General features: G+C 35.5%; 3 protein-coding genes across 3 annotated transcripts; all 3 read left to right on the forward strand.

Moving 5' to 3' along the window:
- The first annotated feature begins 3,085 nt into the window (after positions 1-3,085).
- Positions 3,086-4,100, forward strand: LOC137245362 (U-Kazal-Dg21.2-like). The gene is made up of 3 exons (XM_067775907.1): positions 3,086-3,392; positions 3,470-3,622; positions 3,846-4,100. The coding sequence occupies exons 1-3, from the start codon at positions 3,164-3,166 to the stop codon at positions 3,875-3,877; spliced, it is 414 nt and encodes a 137-aa protein (XP_067632008.1). The 5' UTR covers positions 3,086-3,163; the 3' UTR covers positions 3,878-4,100.
- Positions 4,101-9,022: 4,922 nt separating this feature from the next.
- Positions 9,023-9,963, forward strand: LOC137245355 (U-Kazal-Dg21.2-like). Its single transcript, XM_067775879.1, has 3 exons — positions 9,023-9,305; positions 9,419-9,568; positions 9,773-9,963. The coding sequence occupies exons 1-3, from the start codon at positions 9,074-9,076 to the stop codon at positions 9,802-9,804; spliced, it is 414 nt and encodes a 137-aa protein (XP_067631980.1). The 5' UTR covers positions 9,023-9,073; the 3' UTR covers positions 9,805-9,963.
- Positions 9,964-16,811: 6,848 nt separating this feature from the next.
- Positions 16,812-18,116, forward strand: LOC137245356 (four-domain proteases inhibitor-like). Its single transcript, XM_067775894.1, has 4 exons — positions 16,812-16,902; positions 17,032-17,415; positions 17,488-17,640; positions 17,938-18,116. Exons 2-4 carry the CDS (start codon positions 17,193-17,195, stop codon positions 17,988-17,990), a joined length of 429 nt encoding a protein of 142 aa, XP_067631995.1. The 5' UTR covers positions 16,812-16,902; positions 17,032-17,192; the 3' UTR covers positions 17,991-18,116.
- The last annotated feature ends 4,639 nt before the right edge of the window (positions 18,117-22,755 follow it).

A 22,755-nucleotide genomic window follows, 5' to 3' on the forward strand; every position in this document is an offset into this window, starting at 1 on the left:
CCGGTTAAGGTAAGTTCCCTTTTTCACTTACGAATTAAGAAGTATTGGGGAAAGAGTAGGTAAAGTCAGGTTGAACTTACCGCTTAATAAAGAAATAACAATTAAGCTTAAACTTTAGGTCGACCATATTCCAAATTTTTTCGCCGTTTAAATATACTTTTTTTATATGCCGATTTTGAACCCTTTCAATGACAATATACAATATTCTGAACAAACACGATGTACCAATTTTCGAAAAATTTCTAAATTTTCTCTAAACTTATTTCAACACTTGGGTATAAAACTAATATAATCTGCATAAAATAATCTAATGAAATAACCTACAAATAATCAAGTGCGTACAAAATGTAGAATTTATAAGAGAAGCTATTAACACCTTTTAGTTCTTGTATTTAACTTAAAATAAAAAGTAAAAAAAATCAATTTCGCCCAGTAGAAGCTCACAATTAAATATGGATCACTAAGTAGGGTTAGCTCTAAACCTGTATTGAGGTGTATATATGCAATTATACCAAAAAAAAAAAAAAATACTTGGTGGGATTCACCGCAGATTAGATTTAGGCTGCGCTTCTCTCCCAACTTGCGTCGTGTGCCATTTTACATTTTTCACTACAAATTGGCGGGACGGGAGTACAGAAGCATACAAATTGAACAAAATTATATTATAAAATATGTATATATATTATTAAATCAGTTGCAGGGATGTACTGTGATGCCGAGCAACGGGAATTAATTATTAGTGCTGTCGGAATGGACGTGATTTCGAGCAGCTGATGTATATTTGACACACAACAAGTAGGGCTGCGATGTGTGGGAGGTTGGAAAGGACGTGATTTGAAGCCACCCGCCCAAAGTTACTGGAGCTGGTGATAAGAGTGGGAGGTTGGAAGGGACGTAATTCCAAGCCACCCAGCCAAATCATTGCGTATTTAAGGTAGTCAGCAGATATTTTTTTATTACGTGGAATGAGTCACACGTATCAATGTTTTTGCAGTGCTTATTGAAGTCCGTACACAGACAACGAAGAGGGTCGTGCATTTCAAAATTCGATCTGTATGTGCTTATATGAAGTGGTTGAAAATGTCTAGATGGTTTAAAGGGAACATTAAATAAAATTTCACCAAGCATGAAAGGGCTATTTACCATCCCTCTAATAAGTTTTACTACAAATACCACACCCACCATCTCCCTTCGATTCCGTAACGTAGGGAGCTGAATAAGTTTTAAACGGCAGGAGTAGGGAGGAAGAATCCTTGAGGGGTCCCACGGTAAGTCCCTTAGCGAAAAAATCAGGAATTGCTTTTGTACCGACTCCAATTTGTCGCAGTGTGTCTGATAACGAGGGTTCCAGATTATCGAAGCGTATTCTAACATTGGCCGCACCAAAGATATAAAGAGAGTTTTAGTAATATATGGATCACCGAATTCTTTAGACCATCGTTTGACGAATGCCAAAGTTCCTTTGACTATGTTCACGTAAACTTCTATGCGCAATTTAAAGTCAAGTTTAGGATCCATCATAAAGCCAAGGTCTACTGAGCTAATTATTTGGTTAATTGTGTAATCAGCAATCATATATTCGTATGATTTCCTTGCAGCACATGAACTTGCACTTCGGTAGGTTTAGTGAGATTATATTTACACTACACCATTCGACTAGGCTATTCATATCCGATTGTAGATTTGATCTAGGCATAATTGAGCGGATAGGCATAAGAAGTTTGACATCATCAACGTACATCAGCGGCTTGCAGTACTTCAAAACATTTGGAAGGTCGTTAATGAACAGCAGAAACAGCACTGGACCAAGTTGACTGCCTTGAGGAACACCAGATATAACATTTATAGATTCTGACCTACAGTTATTAAAAATAACTGTTTGTTTTCTATCCATCAAGTATGAAGATATGCAATATAGAAACCAAGGCGGGAAGCCTCTCCCATTTTTGTAAAGTGGTATTATAAAAGACTCTTTCCACTTTCTGGGAAATATCACTTGCTTTAGATATGCGTTAAAAAGGCAATGTTAAAGTTGTATACAGGAATTCAGCACACGTTTTTAGCACAAGAGATGGAATTTCATCAGGTCCGCTAGAATAGGAAATGTTTAGGCTTTCCAGATGTCTTAGTAGGTATGTCTTCCATATTAATATACGGAACAAATGCTGAATTTAGCGAGGACAGTTTGAATGGATAGTTCAATGGCGGGGAGTCATAGGCAGTGGAGTAATTAGATTTAAAGAAGGTGGCAAACATATTCGTAATTTCATTGTCATCATTAGAACTTAGATCGTTAAACTTCATTACGGATGGAAACCTCCTGATTTTTCTTTTCGATTTGACGAACGAATAAAACGACTTTGGATTAGAGGCAATCTTATGATTAATCTTTTTTAAGTAATCCGCATAACATCTTCTCTCTGGCCTTTTGTGCCTGTGGCGTAGAATAGAGTATGTGTCGCATAGTCACTTCTTGATCGGGATAATTTGAATCTCTTAAAAGAACGCGTTTTTCTATTTTTAAGATATTTGAGTTCTTTAGAGCTCCAAGCAGAAGTTGGAATTGCTGAAGAGGTGTTAGATATAGGTACGCATTTGTGAAATATCGCATATAAAGCATTGTGAAAGTGTACACAACTCCTTTCGACATCTCCATCGTAGACGGGCCAAGACGGACCAGAACACATATTCCTAATAGTTCTACGCTCTGACTCAGAAATGCATCTCCAATGCAGCATTTTTACTGAGAAGCTTTTCATGGCAGAAATACACTCGAAAGGTTTACCGAGGGGCGACCGCGCTTAAAAAACTTTTTTCGAATTGAAACAACTTTTTTCTAAATTTTGAATGTTGCTTTGCCAGGGATTTGAACCCACGACCATTGTTGTTGTAGCCTTAGCACGCTACCACCACCCCACGCCGATCAACAAAATATGTAGGTACTTGTATACCTCATATTTCACGAAAACAATAAAGTGCATCACGTGAACAATATCACTTGGAAAATAACTAAAAAAAAGCTTAAGTCAACAAAAGAAAACAACTTTTAATAGAATAAAAGGCGCGCTGCCATGAATACAATTTTTATTACGAAAATAATTTAGTCGGCTAAGCAACCAAGTTAAAACCAGTCAAGAGTACACAAGTTCGTAATTTTGTTAAAATGGCTAATAACACCACCAAACACCTATGCACATGGCTCGGCCTTTTTCTATTGGCAGTTTCAGTCACGGCTAAGGGATACGATGCGCCCAGACCTTGTAACAGATTAGTTAAGTGTTCAAGTGAAGAAGATGTTGTCTGGGCTACAGATGGTAAAAATTGTACTGCATGGCGCAATGCTTGTCAATTGGGTAATGAGAACTGTCAGCGTCAAAATCGATATGAAAAATGTGAGTTTATATTAAAATCTTTTCTGGCATACTAGTGAAAAGAAATGCGATATCTAAATGTTTTTCATAACTTTTAGTATTAACTCCAATTGAAAAAGAGGAATGCCAAAAATTGTGTAAACGCAATTGCACCTTGGAATATTTTCCTGTTTGCGCTGAATATAAAGGAAACACACGGACATTTGGGAATAAATGCGCGTTGGGTGCCCACATTTGCGCTACTGGAGAAAGTGAGTTTTATTTTCTTAATTCTAAATTTTACAAAAAAGTAGTAAAAATGTAATTGAATTCATGAGTAAAGACCCAGTGCATATGAAAACTTGAAAAATGGTAACTGGCGTAAAAAAATTTTGAGTGCTTTTTATTGAAATTCTTTATTTTTCTAACAAATTTAACACTAATCTGAGGTTTACAAATAATTAATGTATTGCTTTTTTATTCGTTTTTATACAGCATATGTTTACATCAGCCAAGGAGAATGCTAAATATGTAGTCGGAGTATTTTGGAATCAATGGAATGTTTTGAAAAATATTTTACAAATATTGCACTTACCAAAAATGTAAATTCAGCTCTAAACTGTAATATTTTGATAACTTGTAATAAACTTTGTTTAATTCTTATTCACCAAAAATAAAAGAATAAAATAAAAAATTTTCTTCTGAACTCTTAATAAAACGGCATTGTGCTACCTTAATTGCTGTATTAAACTGTCGACTAATTTTTTTTAAACATTTCCTTCATACAAATGGATCAAGACGCCGTGAAAAATGTGTCCTTGAAAACATGCATAATTCGGTAGTGTTTATGAATTTTGATTTTGAAATTTAAAGACCGCTATTGTTAGAGCTTATCAGAAACAAAGTTATAATTAACACTCTATTAAATGGACCTTGAGTAACTACTTACGTAAGTTCGGTACTTAAAGCCCATCTAGATTGGAAATCAAAATTCACGAACTTTGTCTTACATTTATCGTTGCGTTTTGATCCATTTACATAATGGAAGTGCTTACACATTTTTTATCTTCTTTATATTTTTCCCTTTCTTTCAATGCCTAAGTGCTCGGAGCTAGTTTGCTCTGAACAAGTTTATGGCTCAATTTTTTTTATACTTCGATGAGTTCATCCCTGAGGGGAACTTTTTTCGATAGGTATTTTACTGCCTTTAGCAGTTGAAAATTTCTATAGAAAAATTCCAAATCTTGTATGAGCGTTTAGTATCTGAACCCGTGCGTCATCTAGTGGAAATTTGTTCTCATTTTATTGCATTATCTCGCGTCGAGCGTCACCTATCGGAATTTCTTCGTCTTATTAAATTCATTGTCATCACGTTCTCAACTACGTAACAGGTATTCAGTTTGTAGCCTCTCAAAATTTGATCCGTACTTTCGAAATATCTAGACCCGAGCGACAACAAGCGAAACTCTTTTTCATAGTCATTAAACTCTAACGTGTTAAATTTTAGGTATCTAGCTTATTGGGAAGTTTCTTAAGGAACGATTGCCGGAATTCCAAATCTCGTATAATTTTTCAAATTATCTCGACACGTGCGCAACCTAGCAGAAAAATAGGATCTTTTTAAAGTCTACACGATTTTGAAAATGTAGTTCAAATTATTCATATTGTGGCGATAATAAGTAAATGCGATACATCACTATTCCGCTAATGAAATGATGTTGCGTTTACAAATATGAAGAAACTTCAGACTTCGCAATTGAAGTTTATTTCGCCTTGCCATAAAAAATATCGCGAAGAACTGTTATAAACAAACTCCCTATACAACGAAAATACTTGCTAACATATTTTTTGTCGTATTCATTTGTTATATTTCAGTTTTTAATTGCGAAAAATATTAGAAAAGTTACCAACGAGCGGTGAAAATAATTCCACTTGCAAAGTGTGTCAGCACCCTTAGCCAACTCAAATGTAAAATTCTTCTTCTTTTGCTTGCAACAAAATTTGCAAAGTGGCTACTTTTTCATGCCAGATGGCGCCAGTGTCGCTCAATCTACCGTTCTCCATAAAAATACGTGCATTTTACTCATAATGCATACGATTGAGTTACTTACCTAATTGGCGCTTAACCGATTAAACGGTTATGGCCGTCCAACAGGGCGCGCCAGACGTTCCTTCTCTCCGCCAACCGGCGCTAATTGGTCATACCAAGGGAGTTTAAATCGTTTTCCACCTGGTTGCTCCAACAGACTGGGGGCCGCCTTCAACATCTGCTTCCATAGGCGGGTTCCGATAGACACACTTTCTTGGCCGGAACGTCATCTTATTCGCATAACACGGCCTAGCCAGCGCAGCCGCTGCGTTTTAATTCGCTGGACTATGTTGATGTCTACGTATTGCTCGTACAGCTTATAGTTAAAAGATTAAAAAACTGCTTATCTGACGGGTTTTTAAGGAATAGTCAATCAGTTTGATTTTAACACGTTTTAAGTACGCAAGTATCTTGAATTGTGAAGTTGTGCTACCATGGTAGTGCTGTAAGTAGAAAACATTTGGGTAATCCATAAGAGTGTCGTATTCCTGTAACATTTTAAGAAATGGGTTATTTATTGTTTTCCAATATTAAATTAGATTGAAGCATAGCATATACGGCGAATAGAAGATCTTGTGAATACTATCTCGCCCATCTGCAGAGCGAAACATATGATTCTTGTGAGATTTAGAGTGGTTGCTCTTGGTTACTTGAATTCTCAGAGATCCAAGATAAACAAAAAAAAAAAAACAAAGCCCATAAGCATTTGGCTTTAGTTTCTAAAGCTGCAGTTACTCACGAACGTACGTACAAAAAACGTGTCAGCTCACACGACCTATCTTATGAATGTGCAATGTAAACGAAAACTCACCGAAGTGCAACGCACGTTCGTAGGCAGCCCGGAACGTAGAAATCAAAACAATTTTGATTTTTTACGTAATAACGTGTCAGCTGATCACTCTCTCACTATACACAGTTGCCTAGTAAACTTTTGTGCGCTAATTTTTGACCGTTTGCAGTTTTATGCAAAAACACCTTATTAAAGTTTGAAAAATAATTATGTACAAGTAAAGATTATAAATATGCTATCTATTTATACTATTTTAATATTAATTCCAGCCTTTTACAACATCAAAAATTAAAATAGAAAAAGTTGAAGTTTCCAAAGCATGCATTCAAACAGGTCAATGGCAACATGTTTTTTGTTGCCACTACGGGCATAAATTTCGTTCAAATGTGTGTACGTATGGCATACGTATACGTACGTCACACGGGTCGGTGGGTAACTGCTGCTTAAGAGTCCCAACTAGCGAAGACGAAAGCAAGAATAATAACGCTAATCAACAACATCAGCTTGCACCTACGACAACACCATACTTAACAGTAATGGTGGTGGTTGCAACTCTTTTTGATTCATTTCCCCATTCCAGGAGCATCTTCCGCAGTAGGTAGGACTGTCAACCCTCCGGTTTCACCTGGATGTTCCACGTTTTCGGATTGCTTCTACGCTCTTGGGGTTTCAGACGATAATCTTGATTAATTAAGTAAACCCGTTTTAACAGCAACAATGCGTCGCTCGCTGTGGTTGTTCGATAAACTTTCAGAGGTTTGACAGGATTTCAATTAATTTTAAATACCGTTTTCAAATGACACGCACCTCATACTAAAGATGAAAATATACATATGTATGTATGAGAATGGTTTGAGAAAACATTTGATCTTATTACGAAATCAAATTGAGACTTACCTTTTTCATCTTCTTAGTGTAGAATTGTTTCCACTAAAAGTCGAATGAAAATTCGTTATAAAAAATCGCCGGACTGAACATATCGTCATTTAAAGTGTTCCTAAGGTCACTGACTTCCTTGACCCTATGTCACTTCACATCATCCGAGCATTAATATTTTGCAAAGGAGTTTCTTTTACTAAAAGATCCACCAACTTTAAAAACTGCCCAACCCGAAGATCTGGGTTTCCAATCGAAATTAACGTGTTCTAATAATAAAAGAGTTTAGGTTGTCGCAAAGTTGGAAAGTGTTTTCGGTAGCCTAGTCATTTGTTTTATATCCTACTTTAGTCAACCGGAAAAATCGGTAGTCTCAAACGAAAAAAATGTTTATGTTAGCTCATCCATTCATCGGTCTATTCGTCATCCTATTTGTCCGACGAATGAAATATAATTCTGTGATAATTCAATATTTTACGGGACATTTCCGTCATTTATAAGGCATCACTGTTAAAATTTTATATGATTATCTACTTCGTAAGGTTGACTTACAAACTGTATTTGACTATCTTGGAAAGAAAAAGCGCGTGGCGATGCCTACTAAGGCCCCCCGTGTATTTTGAAAATTTTTGTATCGACTTCAAAACCGGTTGAAGATGTTGTGATATTATTTATAACCATCTGTTGTTTTCAAAATAGAAATGCTGTAGACTAGAATGCCAAAATCGGTAGATTCCACGCCCACTTCCTACATAAAAATGAAAAATACAAATATAGAACATATATACATATAAGCTCTAGATCTGTAGTCTCTGCCGCTTCTTTCCTTGTATTTGGCGATGAAAAAATGGCAATTTCAGATAATCATAAATGGAAGTTTCAACATTTAAAGATTCATGGCTACAAGGCTGTCACCCGATCGAAAAATACGCCACAGAGTAGAGGAAAACCCTAAAATATTAACCAAAATTCGGAGAAAGACGGAATGTTTTAAACCCGTGTGAAATTTCTGCCAAAACGAAAAGGGCGATCTGGTAACCAATGTTCAGGGAGAGCTGAGATTCTAGAGGGACACAGTTAATCAAACCATGAATATTAAACAAACAAAAAATACATTTGGTAATAGTTGTATAAAGACTTGTTTAAATAACAAACACAATTTAAATACGTTTATTCGAAAAAAAAACAAATTGTGTTTAAAAATAAATTTGTTTTGCGGGCACGTTTGCAGTTCATTTTTCAAATTTCGATATCCCCTATACTATATCTCATAGCGGCTCCACCTCTTCCAAAAACCCTGGGTTCAAGCCCCGGGCAAAGCAACTTCAAAAATTCAATCAGAAAACTTTTTCAAAGCGGAGTCGCCCCTCGGCAGTGATTTTGGGTGTATCTCTGCCATGGGAAATTTCTCAGTGAAAAATCATCTATCTTGCAAATGTCGTTCGGAGTCGGCGTAAAACATAAGGACCAGTCCCACCAATTTGAACGGGAAATTAAAAGGAACACGACGTAAATTGGAAAAGAAGCTAGGCTTAATTTATTTTCTGCGAATTTACTCCGGTTTACTTATATTCATTCAACATTCTGTGACGAATCTAATTAATATGGAGGACTAAAAAAATTTCGCTTGAGAAATATTTTATTTTTCAATTTAATTTTTCTATACCAATTTTTTTTAAACCGGGTTATTCTCAAGCTGATACTAATTTTAAATTCTTCCTCCTGGGCCTCCTGAGTAACTTACCCCCCCTCCCCCCTGGGAATCCACCCTTGTTTGCACATGTTTATAGGATTTATATATCACGAAATGAATTAAGTGCATCACGAGAATATTATCGCTTAGCAAATAACGAAAAAATCTTAAATCAACAAAAGTAAACATTTGAAAATGGAATAAAAGGAAGAACGCTGTGAATAAATTATTATTCCGAAATTAATTTAGTCGGCTAAGCAATCAAGTGAAACAAAATGGTTAATAACACCACAAAACACCTGTGCGCATGGCTCGGTCTCTTTGTATTGGCAGTTGCCGTCACGGCTCAGGGAGGCGATGCGCCCCGACCTTGTAACAGATTAGCTACGTGTACAAATGAAGAAAATGTTGTCTGGGCTACAGATGGCAGGAGGAATTGTACTACATGGCGAAACGCTTGTCAATTGGGTAATGAGAATTGTCGGCGTCAAAATCGATATGAAACATGTGAGTTTTGGTAGTTCAAGTGTTCATATGTTAAAATTATTCCTGGCGTAGATTTAAGATAGATTCTGATATACATAAATATATATGTACTTGTGTACCGTTTTTATTTTTAGTATTATATCCAATTGAAAGAGAGCAATGCCAAAGATGGTGTAGACTGTGTACCTTGCAATATAATCCTGTGTGCGCTGAATACAATGGAAATAGACGGACATTTGGTAATTCTTGCTTGTTGGGTAACCACATTTGCACTACTGGAGAAAGTGAGTATTATTTTCTTAGTTTTGAGCTAAAGCTAAAGCTTGAGCTTGATCTCTCGAAAATGCATTCGTTTTTAAGACTTAAAAAGAAGTTGTAGAAAATGTATTTAAGTGAAGAGCCAGTTAATATGAAAACTTGAGCCATGCTAACTAAAAAACTGGATACTAAACTAATTTTAATGTATTTTTTTGTTCTTTTGTATACAGCATATAATTTGATCGGGCAAGGAGCATGCTAAATATGTAGTCGGAGTACTTTGGAACCACACAAATGTTCTGAAAACATGAAGATGATGTATTATACTTAATGAAAATGTAAATTCATTGCTTACGTGTTGAGAATAAATTGTAAAATTTTTATAATTTATAAATGATAAAATTCTTAAATAATAAACAAAGTTGTTTTATTAAAAACCACACTGCAGGGAAAATGTTAAGTTATTAACTAGCTCAGGGAAAATCTAGCTATTATACTACTACTTCTACTTCTTCTGGGTCTAGTTCCAAACCTGAAATTCGTATCAAAGCTATTGAGTTCCACACAAGACAACCAACTGCATGCCAACATTGGATTTGGAGTAGACTTCTTAAAAATTGTAAAAGTTCAAATCGTATTTAAATTTATTAAACAAGATTTTTTATTTTTTCAAATAGAAAACTGCTAATAAGTTAAACATTTCCAAACAAATTAATTTTAAAGTTATGGTTCTATACAAAAAAATTCTTGGCCAAAATATTCCAGGATCAGTTTTCTTTTGTAACGATTTTCAAATTGGTAAATGTTTGTTTCTCCTATTTCTGAGATATTTTGAAACATCGAGATGTAATGCAATTTTGAACTTTTTAGAATATATTTAAAATTTATTTTTAATTTTGAAAAGGATAATCGACTATTCAAAAATTCGATTAGTCGATTGACAAAAGTTGTTTAGTGAAATAATCTATTATCGGTAATCGAATAGTTGTTAAGTTTTGATTAGTGACAGATTCGGCTATTCGAAAAGTATTTTCTGTAATTTTAAATGAGTTCTGCTTTTTGTAAAAATCTTGTGGAGTTAATATTGTAGGCCATCTGCAGCTCACATATTTTACACTTTGCTTTTTTGGCATGCTAGAAACTTATTTTAAAGGAAAGAGTTAATTTTTTTCAAATTCATTAAGAAAAATTTCATTTATTAAATATTAAAATTTTGTTTTTATGACAAAAAATGGATTTTATGGAATCTTTAGTATGGGAATATTGCCATTTAATCGATTATGTTTAAATCGATCGAATTTTAATCAATGCAAAAGTTATTACTAATCGAGTAATCGATTGTAAACAAGAGCCCTACGGAGGTGTGTGTGCAGAGCTTTACTTATGATAATGTTTACAGCTTGAAAACTTTCGAGTACCTTTAGAAAACACTATGTAACAAAACAACTGTATACCCGCTTAAATCAGGAGTTGAGAACCGAAAACTCAACAGCAACACCTGCAGGAGAATTGTCAGCAGCAACAGTACGTAGGAAGTAAGGAGGTGGGGTATTTATGGCACATAGGCTGAGATTTGATTTGTTATCCCCTTAGCATTAAAAGCAAAGTGAATATTATGAAAACAGTTGTAAGCAAGCACTTAACCCATTTTCTCCCAAAGACACTACATTGGAAGAATAAAAAGATGGACGCCTCTTAAAAGGGAAGCCACTATTCAGCGTGTGATTATTCAACAACAAAAATTGCTTACGTATACAGGGCTATTATGCACTGCTAACATTTTAACAAAATTGGCTCTAGCGTTTCTAGGTTGGGAAAATCGCGTGCATGTGAATATGATATGTTTCACAGTTTCCGTCCTATTTTGTCTAATATTTAGTAAGATGTGGATTGGAAACAATGACCACCTAGATATAGCCCAACCCAAATCAGTTCATTTAGTTAAACTACTGTATCTCACTTTTAAGATAGCATCCCAAGGGTTGTAAAAAGAGATTTCCAATTATCCAGACCGTACCGCAGCTAGAATTGTTAGTACTCGTATATATCAAGACATAACTTCTTTAGAGCGTGTACTTCAAGACTGCCGGAATTAATGATTAACGAAATTCCGAAATACAGACTTAGGAAGTTCATAAAACAAATAAAACCAAAACCAAATATATAAGATGGCACACAATAGCGAATCTGTGTAGATTAATGGGCGCGCGCCTCAAGGTAGTGGAGGTGCGTGATATCCCCTCACGACCAAGGGCTAGCGCCTGGGTTTCGTGACGCCAACGGACCCAGCTGACCTCCTGGAGCTGCTCCAGGAGTACAATCCGCCATAGGTTTGGAAGTCAACCCGGATAAAACCGAGCTTGTCCTCTTCACGAGGAGGTACAAAGTACCAAATCTTACACCGTCAAGAATTGGGGGTACGTTCTTAGCATTTAGCGATCAAGTCAAGTATTTGGGAGTCATTCTGAATAGGAAGCTATTATGGAGTGGCCATATAGTGGAGCGATCCGAGAAGGCAGCAGCAGAGCTGTTCATCTGCAAGAGGGCAATTGGCACCTCCTGGGGATTCTCCCCTAATGTGACCTACTGGATTTACACAGCCATTGTGCGCCCGATTTTTCTTTATGGTGCCTTGGTCTGGTGGCCTGCTCTAGCTAAAAGTACCTATCTTAAAATGCTTCAAAAAGTGCAACGGAGTTCGGAACTCTGCATTACCAAGGCTCTCGGCTCCACTCCGGATTCCGTTCCAGTATGCTCTTTCATAGATGTGCCATGCATCCACTTCTATCATTAATAAAGGAATGCGTTTTTCGAATTATTTGCAAGGTTTCAAATCTATGGTCATTTGAGGTGGTCATAAGTTAAATTGACCTTATGTCCGTTAACCTTATGTCACCCCACCATCACATTATTGCATTGTCATCGAGCCTTGATACGTGTGCAAAGTTTCAATCAAACTTATGGCCATTCAAGGTGGTAATAAGGTCAATTGACCTTATGGCCGTTGACCTTATGTCACCACACCATCACATTAATGCATTGTCATCGAGCCTTGATACGTGTCCAAAGTTTCAATCAAACTTATGGCCTTTCGAAGTGGTAATAACGCCAATTGACCTTACGGTCGTTGACCTTATGTCACCACACCATCACATTAATGCATTGTCATCGACCCTTGATACGTGTGCAAAGTTTCAATTAAACTTATGACCATTCAAAGTGGTAATAAGGCCAATTGACCTTATGTCACCGCACCATCACATTAATGCATTGTCATTGAGCCTTGAAACGTGTGCAAAGTTTCAATCAAACTTAAGGCCATTCAAGGTGGTAAAAAGGCCAATTGACCGTATGTCCGTTGAACTCACACTACCACATTAATGCATTGTCATCGGTCCCTGATACGCATGTAAAGTTTCAAATTAATCAGACTTCTAGAAACCGGTGAAAATTAAGCTCAAAGATACCGTTACATACAGGCCAAGCTAATAAAAGCGTGTTAAAAAGAGATACGTTCTTTTATTTCGCGCGCTAACATCCATATGTATTAACACACAAACATTTTGGTTTGCGAGCAAAAAACTCGTGCATTTGCTAAGAGCGGAATGACGCACTCTCTTTGGATGTGAGTATATGTATCTCTTCATAAACACAAAGTTGTTTTTGGTTGGCCCGCTGTAGCTTGGGTTTGGCTATCGAAAAGTTTTATGCTTGCATTATTTGGGGTTTTCATTAACTTTATCCTAAAAACAAGTAAGGAAGGCTAAGTTCGGGTGTAACCGAACATTACATACTCAGTTGAGAGCTATAGAGACAAAATAAGGAAAATCACCATGTAGGAAAATGAACCTAGGGTAACCCTGGAATGTGGTTGTATGGCATGTGTATCAAATGGAAGGTATTAAAGAGTATTTTATGAGGGAGTGGGCCATAGTTCTATGGATGGACGCCATTTAGGGATATCGCTATAAAGGTGGACCAGGGCTGACTCTAGAATGTTTGTACGATATGGGTATCAAACGAAAGGTGTTACTGAGCATTTTAAGAGGGAGTGGGCATTAGGTATATAGGTGGACGCCTTTTCGAGATATCGCCATAAAGGTGGACCAAGGGTGACTCTAGAATGTTTGTACGATATGGGTATCAAACGAAAGGTGTTACTGAGCATTTTAAGAGGGAGTGGGCATTAGGTCTATAGGTGGACGCCTTTTCGAGATATCGCCATTAGGGTGGGCTAGGGGTGACTCTAGAATGTTTGTACGATATGGGTATCAAACGAAAGGTGTTACTGAGCATTTTAAGAAGGAGGGGGCATTAGGTCTATAGGTGGACGCCTTTTCGAGATATCGCCATTAGGGTGGGCCAGGGGTGACTCTAGAATGTTTGTACGATATGGGTATCAAACGGAAGGTATTATTGAGCATTTTAAGAGGGAGTGTGCATTAGGTCTATAGGTGGACGTCTTTTCGAGATATCTCCATTAGGGTGGGCCAGGGGTGACTCTAGAATGTGTTTGTACGATATGGATATCAAATTAAAGGTATTAATGAGGGTTTTAAAAGCGAGTGGCCCTTAGATGTATATCTGAAGGCGTTTTCGCGATATCGACCAAAATGTGGACCAGGTGATCCAGAAAATCATCAGTCGGGTACTGCTAATTTATTTATATATGCAATACCACTAACAGTATTCCTGCCAAGATTCCAAGGGCTGTTGATTTCGCCTTGTAGAACTTTTTCATTTTCTTCTACCTAATATGGTAGGTGTCACACCCATTTTACAAAGTTTTTTCCAAAGTTATATTTTGCGTCAATAAACCAATCCAATTACCATGTTTCATCCCTTTTTTCGTATTTGGTATAGAATTATGATATTTTTATCATTTTTCGTAATTTTCGATATCGGTAAAGTGGGCGTGGTTATGGTCGGATTTCGGCCATTTTTTATACCAAGATAAAGTGAGTTCAGATAAGTACGTGGACTAAGTTTAGTAAAGATATATCGATTTTTGCTCAAGTTATTGTGTTAACGGCCGAGCGGAAGGACAGACGGTGGACTGTGTATAAAAACTGGGCGTGGCTTCCACCGATTTCGCCTATTTTCACAGAAAATAGTTACCGTCATAGAATCTATGCCTCTACCAAATTTAAGAAGGATTGGTTAATTTTTTTCGACTTATGGCATTAAAAGTATTCTAGACAAACTAAATGAAAATGGGCGGAGCCACGTCCATTTTGAAATTTTCTTTTATTTTTCTATTTTGTTGCATCATATCATTACTGGAGTTGAACTTTGACTTAATTTACTTATATACAGTAAAGATATTAAATTTTTTGTTAAAATTTGAATTTAAAAAACAAATTTTTTAAAAAGTGGTCGTGTTCTTCATCCAATTTTGCTAATTTTTATTTAGCACATATATAGTAATAGTAGTAACGTTCCTGCCAAATTTCATCATGATATCTTCAACGACTGCCAAATTACAGCTTGCAAAACTTTTAAATTACCTTCTTGTAAAAGTGGGCGGTGCCACGCCCATTGTCCAAAATCTTACCAATTTTCTATTCTGCGTCATAGCGTCAACCCATCTACCAAGTTTCATCGCTTTATCCGCCTTTGGCAATGAATTATCGCATTTTTTCGGTTTTTAGAAATTTTCGATATCGAAAAAGTGGGCGTGGTTATAGTCCGATATCGTTCATTTTAAATAGCGATCTGAGATGAGTGCCCAGGAATCTACATACCAAATTTCATCAAGACACCTCAAAATTTACTCAAGTTATCGTGTTAACGGACAGACGGACGGAGGGACGGACGGGCGGACATGGCTCAATCAAATTTTCTTTCGATACTGATGATTTTGATATATGGAATCTATCTCGATTCCTTTATACCTGTACAACCAACCGTTATCCAATCAAAGTTAATATACTCTGTGAGCTCTGCTCAACTGAGTATAATAAAGGGCTTTAGTTTGTGAAAATGGAAAAAATAAAAAGCGCAGTGTGTTTATTTGCACCAATACTTTCTTTAAAAAAAACTCATAAAAGTCATTTTTGTACTTTTGAGATAAGCCGTTACACACATTGCCCATATAAGCAATTTTATATAATTAGTATAGCGTATATATATACATAACGGAAATTGTTCCGTGCTAAATTTCAGCTTGAATACTTTTAAATTTTCTTCAAGAGAAATATTCATCGAAGTATCTACCGGTCTCTACGCATTGGCTACGGTAATTACCGGTGAAGATTTAATGAAGTCTTGTACGAGCCTTGTGCAGTGATGCCAAATAAACATTGTAAAAATACCCACAAAAATTAAAAAAAAAAACCAAATTTCCTACATCTTAAATAAAAAATCGGGTGAAACTCTTACAGGCTTTCAAGTACCTATTTCTTTTCTCGGACGTTGTGGCGGCGCATTGCTCTCTAGTGGCCCAAATGAAAATAAGCTTATTCTGTTAATTTTTCTTTATTCAAAAATTGACATTTCGAAAACAACGAGTTTTGGCTAATAGATGTTTACCCAAGTTGAAATATAAACTGTTCAATCGATATAAAAAAGTTTAAACAAAAAAATAATTTACTTTTTTTGAAATATTAATTTTTGAAGTCATAAATTTTTACCAAATACTAAAAAAAATGTTTTTGGCTATATGATATTGTTTATAAAATTATATAAAATTAAAAGTAATAACAAACATTTAAAAGAAAAAATCATGAGAATCGGTTAATTTTTACAAATTTATTGACAGTTGAAAAACTAGGTGAATAAAATATCGATTGCATTTTATGGAATTCAATTGCCGATCAATTCGAAAAAAAATTTTTTGAGGCAAAAAAAAACACGTGTGTCATTATTTTGACCAAAGAAAAACATATTAAAATTCCATCGAAATCAAAAATCATGTCCTGCGCGGACCGGGTGTCTTGAAATGGAATGGGCCTATAGAAATAAAAGTAGAAGGGTATCAGGAATTTTATAATTTAGCGGACTCGTAGGTCAAGAATTATTAACTTAGATTTTATGATGGTTCCAGAATAGAAAATGTTGTAAAATCACCAAGAATCTTTTTCCAAAGTCTCCTGTTCTCAAGTTTCATGTCGATTTTGTAGAGTTGCAGGGAAAAATCATTTCTCGGCGTAACATTCAAAATTAAGTGAAAAAGAAGGGATGTCTCGGCAAATACGGGACGTTTGGCAACGCTAATGTATGAATAAAAATTAAATTCGAATAGCTTATAAAACCTAAAATTTTTTAAAGGTCTGAGCATAATTGGAGAACGACGTTGGAAATAAAATTCAGATCTATGACTTCCTAAAGATGTCAGAAATACTTTTTCTTTCTTTGATGGGTGAGTAATAATGAATTTTTTGATTTATCCGCGAATTAAGAATTAATTCATACGCGTGTATATACTTTCAAAAATATCCACATGCAGTTATCTAAATCTATATTTATTTACTCAAATTAACAAAAATAGTTAAATGTAGCAATATAAAAGAGCACTTAGCAAATAACGATAAAACAAGCAACGAAGACAATTTAAAATTGAATATAAGGAGCAATGCTGGCAATTATAAGTTATTCTAAAACAATAGCGTGAAAGTTATCAACCGTGGAAAAGTTCGTAAATTAATCAAAATGGCTAATAACATCACTAAACACTTGTTCGTATGGTTGGGTCTCACGCTTGCTGTGGCCGTTTTTGTTACCACGGAAGCCGTTGTGACCAAACGTTGTGTGCTTAGGTGTTCACGTAACGAAGTACCTGTCTGGGCTACAGATACCAATGTTTGTTCTGGGTTTAGAAACAAATGTTACTTCAATTATGCGAATTGTCTGCGTCGGAACCGGGGCGAAACAGGTGAATCTTAAGTGTTCAGCTTCTCAGCTGCTTGTATTTTCTCTAACATATTTTTTTTTCTTGTATTTCTAGAATTGACCGTACTTAACAGAAAAGCTTGCCAAAGCTTATGTCCACAAATTTGCACCTTGCAATATAGTCCTTTGTGTGCAGAATATAATGGAAAAAACCGAACATTTGGGAATAGTTGCGCGATGCGTGGATACATTTGTACTACTGGAGAAAGTGAGTTTTTTTTTATTCCTTTAAATGATTACTCGGCTTTTTTTAAAAATGTTCATGCTATTTTTCGTTTGTGTATTAACTGTAGATAAGGCTCATTTTTCATTTATTGCTCGTAAATTTTTCTTCAGTATACAAAGTTTAGTATACATTTTTTACGGAGGGTTTTCATAGATGCTGTTTTTGTTTTATTTGTGCACTTGCACAACAAGCTAAAGAGCTTTAGTTTTGACAAATTCAATATGTTATTCAAATGTTTTTTTCTCAAAATATTAAATTTTATTATTTTTACTTTTATAGCATACGTTCTCATTCGCCCAGGAGACTGCGCTGGTACTAATTTGGATGCCTGAATCAAAGAAATAAATAATATTGAAGAAATAAGAATGCATTTATAGAAATAAAATGTATATAACTTTTTAAAGTGGTAAATGGCAAATTAATAAAATAGCCAAGAATTGGTTCCTCAATTATAAAAATTGCCCCATTAATTGCTGTTTCTGCAGTCTTTATTAAATTAGTTGCTCAAACACAATTAACAGTCTAGAGGATTTTCTTAAAAAAATTGGAAAAATACTTTCAAACTAGATACTAAGATGAAATTCCATGAGCAAAGTTTTATCCTAATTCTGCTGATACCAACAGACATACTGATTTCGCAAATTATTTTATTGTTGTGTTTTCGATTGCTAAGCAAAGGGTTTGATGGAAGAAAAATTTAAGAATACTTCGCTAAAAGTTTTTAATGGTTCTATAATGTAACGCTGCGCTTTTCTTAAACTAATTATCAGATTTGGTTAAAAAATTCTACATCAAAATCTTATTCCTAAGATCTGTTTATGGGGTGGAGGAACAGACAAAGAAAGCACATGCGCAGGAAGGGGGCGGAGCTAGGATTGCCCTCTAACCACCTTCCTTTGTGATAGATAAATCATATACCACCCTCCTTAAAATGGTTCTAAATACAGCACCTCCTAGCGGAGATTTTTGTGATAGATAAGTGCATTCCCTTTGTCTTCTTCGGCCTTACAGGAAGTTACCCTTAAAGGAAGTTACATAGAGATAAATCGCAATATTTAAAATCTCGTATGAATTTTCTTATTATCTGAACTCGTGAGCACCTAGCAGAATATTCTCCCACTTTTGTTGCATTGTCTCGGTCCTCTTAACTATGTATGAGGATGGAAGGGGTAAGTTCAACCGAATGTGTTTTTTTAAGCTTGTTCGAAGGATTACCCCACCACCCACCCCCCTCCCCTTGTGGGACATTTCTAAATATCCAACTCACCGGAAGCTTAATTAACATACTGTCATTGAGTTCTCAACAACCTGTGAGATATTTAGTTTGTAGCTTAATGGGAAGTCGCTCAAAGGTTTATCCCAAAATTCCATCCACACGAATTTTCTTAATATCTACATCAGAGCGACACCTAGCAAATATTTTTGCCTGGCTTGCCAAACTTTTAAATTTTTGCTCTAGTGTCTCTAGCTAAACCGAAAATACCTTAAAAAACTATTCAAAAATTCAAAGTCTAGAATTGCTTTTCGAGATATCTCTAAATATTTCGTTTCATGCCACATCTAGAAAAATGTTTTATCCTTAATATAATATTTAAATAGGCCCTAAGTTATATTCAAAGTTTTATCTCAGCAAGAAGTAAACTGACCCCATAGTTCTATTGTCCTATGAATATTCCAATTATGTCAATCCGTGCGTCACCTAGAGGAATTACGTGTATGGTTACAAATTTTTGCTAAATAAGAAGTTACTTAATAATTGAGAGTGAGAAACGTTGCTGATGAAAAATTACGCCACTTCCGAAATGGGTCTATAGTATAGACTCTATACAACGAACTATGGGAATTGTATAAATTTTCGCTATCTTCTATTAAAGTGCATTCAAATATTTTTTAAATTAAGAAAACATATATAATAGCAATAATAATGATTTGAACCCGCGATCTTATAAATATTTTAGAAGTTCCGTCAACTGCGTGGCATTAAATTTTTTGAAGACTTCGCCCTTGTTTATTGTTTTCGTTGTTTGCTGAGGCTAACATGGGCTGAGAAGCAGCTTGACGTGATTTACTTCGGAGGAGACTTAGGCCGAGCCTTTTTAAGATCTACGCTGTGCTCCTTTTTAACTTGTCCTACAAATTAGCTGACGGAGCCTACATCCTTTACGCAAATTAAAAACGGCAGCTGTATTTTCAATGAGAAGCTTTTAATGGCAGAAATACACTCGGAATGTTTGCCAAACCATTTCCGAGGGGCAACCCCGCCTAGAAAAACTCTTTTCTAAATTGCTGATGATATTTTGCCCTAGAACCCAGGACCTTCGGGGTAGCAGGCAGAGCACGCTACCACTACCCGCGGCGGCTGTATTATTTATGTGTAATGTATATACCCAATTAACCTTTGTCCTTGAGTCACATTAGAGCTCAAGTTGATAATCCACACAGGTAGCTATCGAATCTAAAGTGTAGTTAATTAAAAGTCGGCAAAAATGAGAATCATAATGTTCTCCATAAAAAAGTATTTTTTAACGCCAAAAAATTATGCTTCCCTAATTTTTTTCACAATTAAATTTTTACCCAAATGTGATTATCTATTTGGATTTTAATATTATACTTAATTACTTACTGGAACTATAATAAAATTGTGTGTACTTGTAGATTAGGCTGTTTTAACTCTGATGGGATAACGGTTGTTTTTGATGGCTGGAAAGAATAGAGAATTATCAACGTACTTAGAAAGATATTTTTAGTGAGACATGTCTGTCCGTCCTTCCGTCAACACTATAACCTGAATAAAAGGTGAAATTTCTTTAAGAAAGTTGTAACACTTGGTAATGTGATTGCAGAACAGATTGGAATTTAAAATGGTCGAACTATAACTACGCCTACTTTTTCAATATCGAAAAATTAAAAAGAAAGTCATCCATTACCAAAGGCCAATAAAGGGGCAAAACTTGCTGAGGGGATTTGTGACGTAAAATAGGAATTTAATAAAGTTTTGGAAAATGTGCCTTGCCCCGGCTACAGTTATATGAAATCAGTTGACGACCATGCCCACTTATATTTCAGCTCAGTAGTGATATGGTGGAACATAGGAACCCAGCCCTCCGTCTGCCTTTTCATCCGTCCGTTACGACGATAACTTGAGCACAGCTTGAGATATCTCCACCAAATATAATACATGAATTTATCTGAGTTCAAAATATATATCGAAATTGGAAATGATCGAAAACATATTAGAACCACGCCCACTTTTTCGCAATCAAAAATTCTAAAAATGGAAAAACTGGGATAATACATTAGCAACGACTGATAAGGCGATGGTATCATTTTGCAATTCGACAAAAGTTTAAAATTTGCAATATATTTATGGCACGTAACTACATTACCAGTAGATATATGGTAGTACGAAGTAAGATAATTAAAAAAAATATTGTAAATGATCCTGGTCTGCTCCTTTTAAGTTAGTTGCTTCAAAAATGTTTAGGGCCGATTTCACCAACTCCACTTGGGCTAAAACTTAGTTGCAATTTAAGTTAGCCCAGATTTCACCATCTCAGCTACTAAACCCATTTGAAATGCAAAAACCCTATCAGCTGTTTTATGCATAGTAGTATTTTTGGCTACGTTTTAATTAGACGCCACCCAGTGAATTCACACAATAGCGGGTGGCTATATTTGCTTAATGAAATAAGTATCAATACTGCCATTTAATTCGACTCAAAATTTGTACTATAGCAGCACTGTTGAAAGTCGAGAATAAGCCAGCTGACGGGTAGGCTAATTTGTGACTCAGCTAAGCATTGGTGGTGAAACAGAAAAATTAAAAAAATATGACTGAATTAAGTTAAGTCGAGTTGGTGAAATCGGTCCTTAATGCCGTATGTCGAAGAAAAATCGAAAAATTTTACCAACATTTGGTAAGAACATTAACTGCTTCTTAGCCTCTTACGGAAGGCGATATTTGTGAAATATCCTTCAAGCTATCAGATATAGCAGCAGCACGAAGCATAGATCCTACAATATAGGACCTGGTTTCTGATAGGGTTTTTCAGTTTTTTTGGTAACACTATGGACACATTTAGTATATGTGAGATCCTCACGAACCGGCTTGTTCAACCTAGCCTACCCAATCCTCCCATATCCAAATGTGAGGGCTCGGAACTGGGTATATAATTTTCGGTTTTTGCCCAAAGTTAGATTTCCTTATACATTACAATTTGTTTTTGGATATTTAATTGTCACACAGTGGGGTACTTGTTCAATCTAGCTGGTCAAAATTAAAACAACGGTTATTTCACTTCAAGAAGTGGTTTTCCCCATTGATTGTTATGAAAAAAAAATATTTGACAATACATTTTGGGCTTATTCAGTATTGATATCAATATTTATTGAAATTATCTATGGAGAAAGGTCTAGCAGAAAGTGGCATCCCTGACCTTCTTCATTACATAGCACAATTGTGCTTCGTATGCGAATGGACGAACACTTTTAATTTTTGGAGACCCAGGCTCTGTTGACAATGGCATTGCTGTTTTTATTTGCAGTCTCTTTCTTGTCAAAATGTCTTGAATGTTTTTTTGCAAAATTGTGGCGGTAAAGGGGAAAATGTTTATTCTTTGCTTCACTGTACCATTATTTGGGTCATTAAACTTTATTTATGCTCGTGTTTCATTAAACAGATAAAAATAGCTGTAGATATAATTATGTTTTTTATCTTTTTATAGCACACTGCGGTATGGAAAGGAATGTATGTATTGTTTATTGTTTAAGCCTTTGGATTACAATCCTAACAGAATAAATTATAAAATTTACTTAAAATATTAAGTACAATCTACTTATGGTTCCGTATGAATCCAACTACTTGTAGAGCAGAATACAAAATTATCAAAAAAATAGCTCTAGGGAGCGACAAGTTCAGAGCAACTGTACTACTCAGGGAGTTAAACTCACGAATAGCGCGATTAACGGGGGCAAAAGGTTTTTTCAAAAATTCAAAATGAAGATAAGGAGCGATAATTTCAGGTACAATAACGACCTCAAAAAAATAAAAAAAGGTCTAGAAGTGACAGAACTTCAAATGTACTCAAAAAACGTATT

This window comes from Eurosta solidaginis, chromosome 1 (assembly GCF_040869045.1).
Source record: "Eurosta solidaginis isolate ZX-2024a chromosome 1, ASM4086904v1, whole genome shotgun sequence".
Classification (NCBI taxonomy): domain Eukaryota; kingdom Metazoa; phylum Arthropoda; class Insecta; order Diptera; family Tephritidae; genus Eurosta; species Eurosta solidaginis.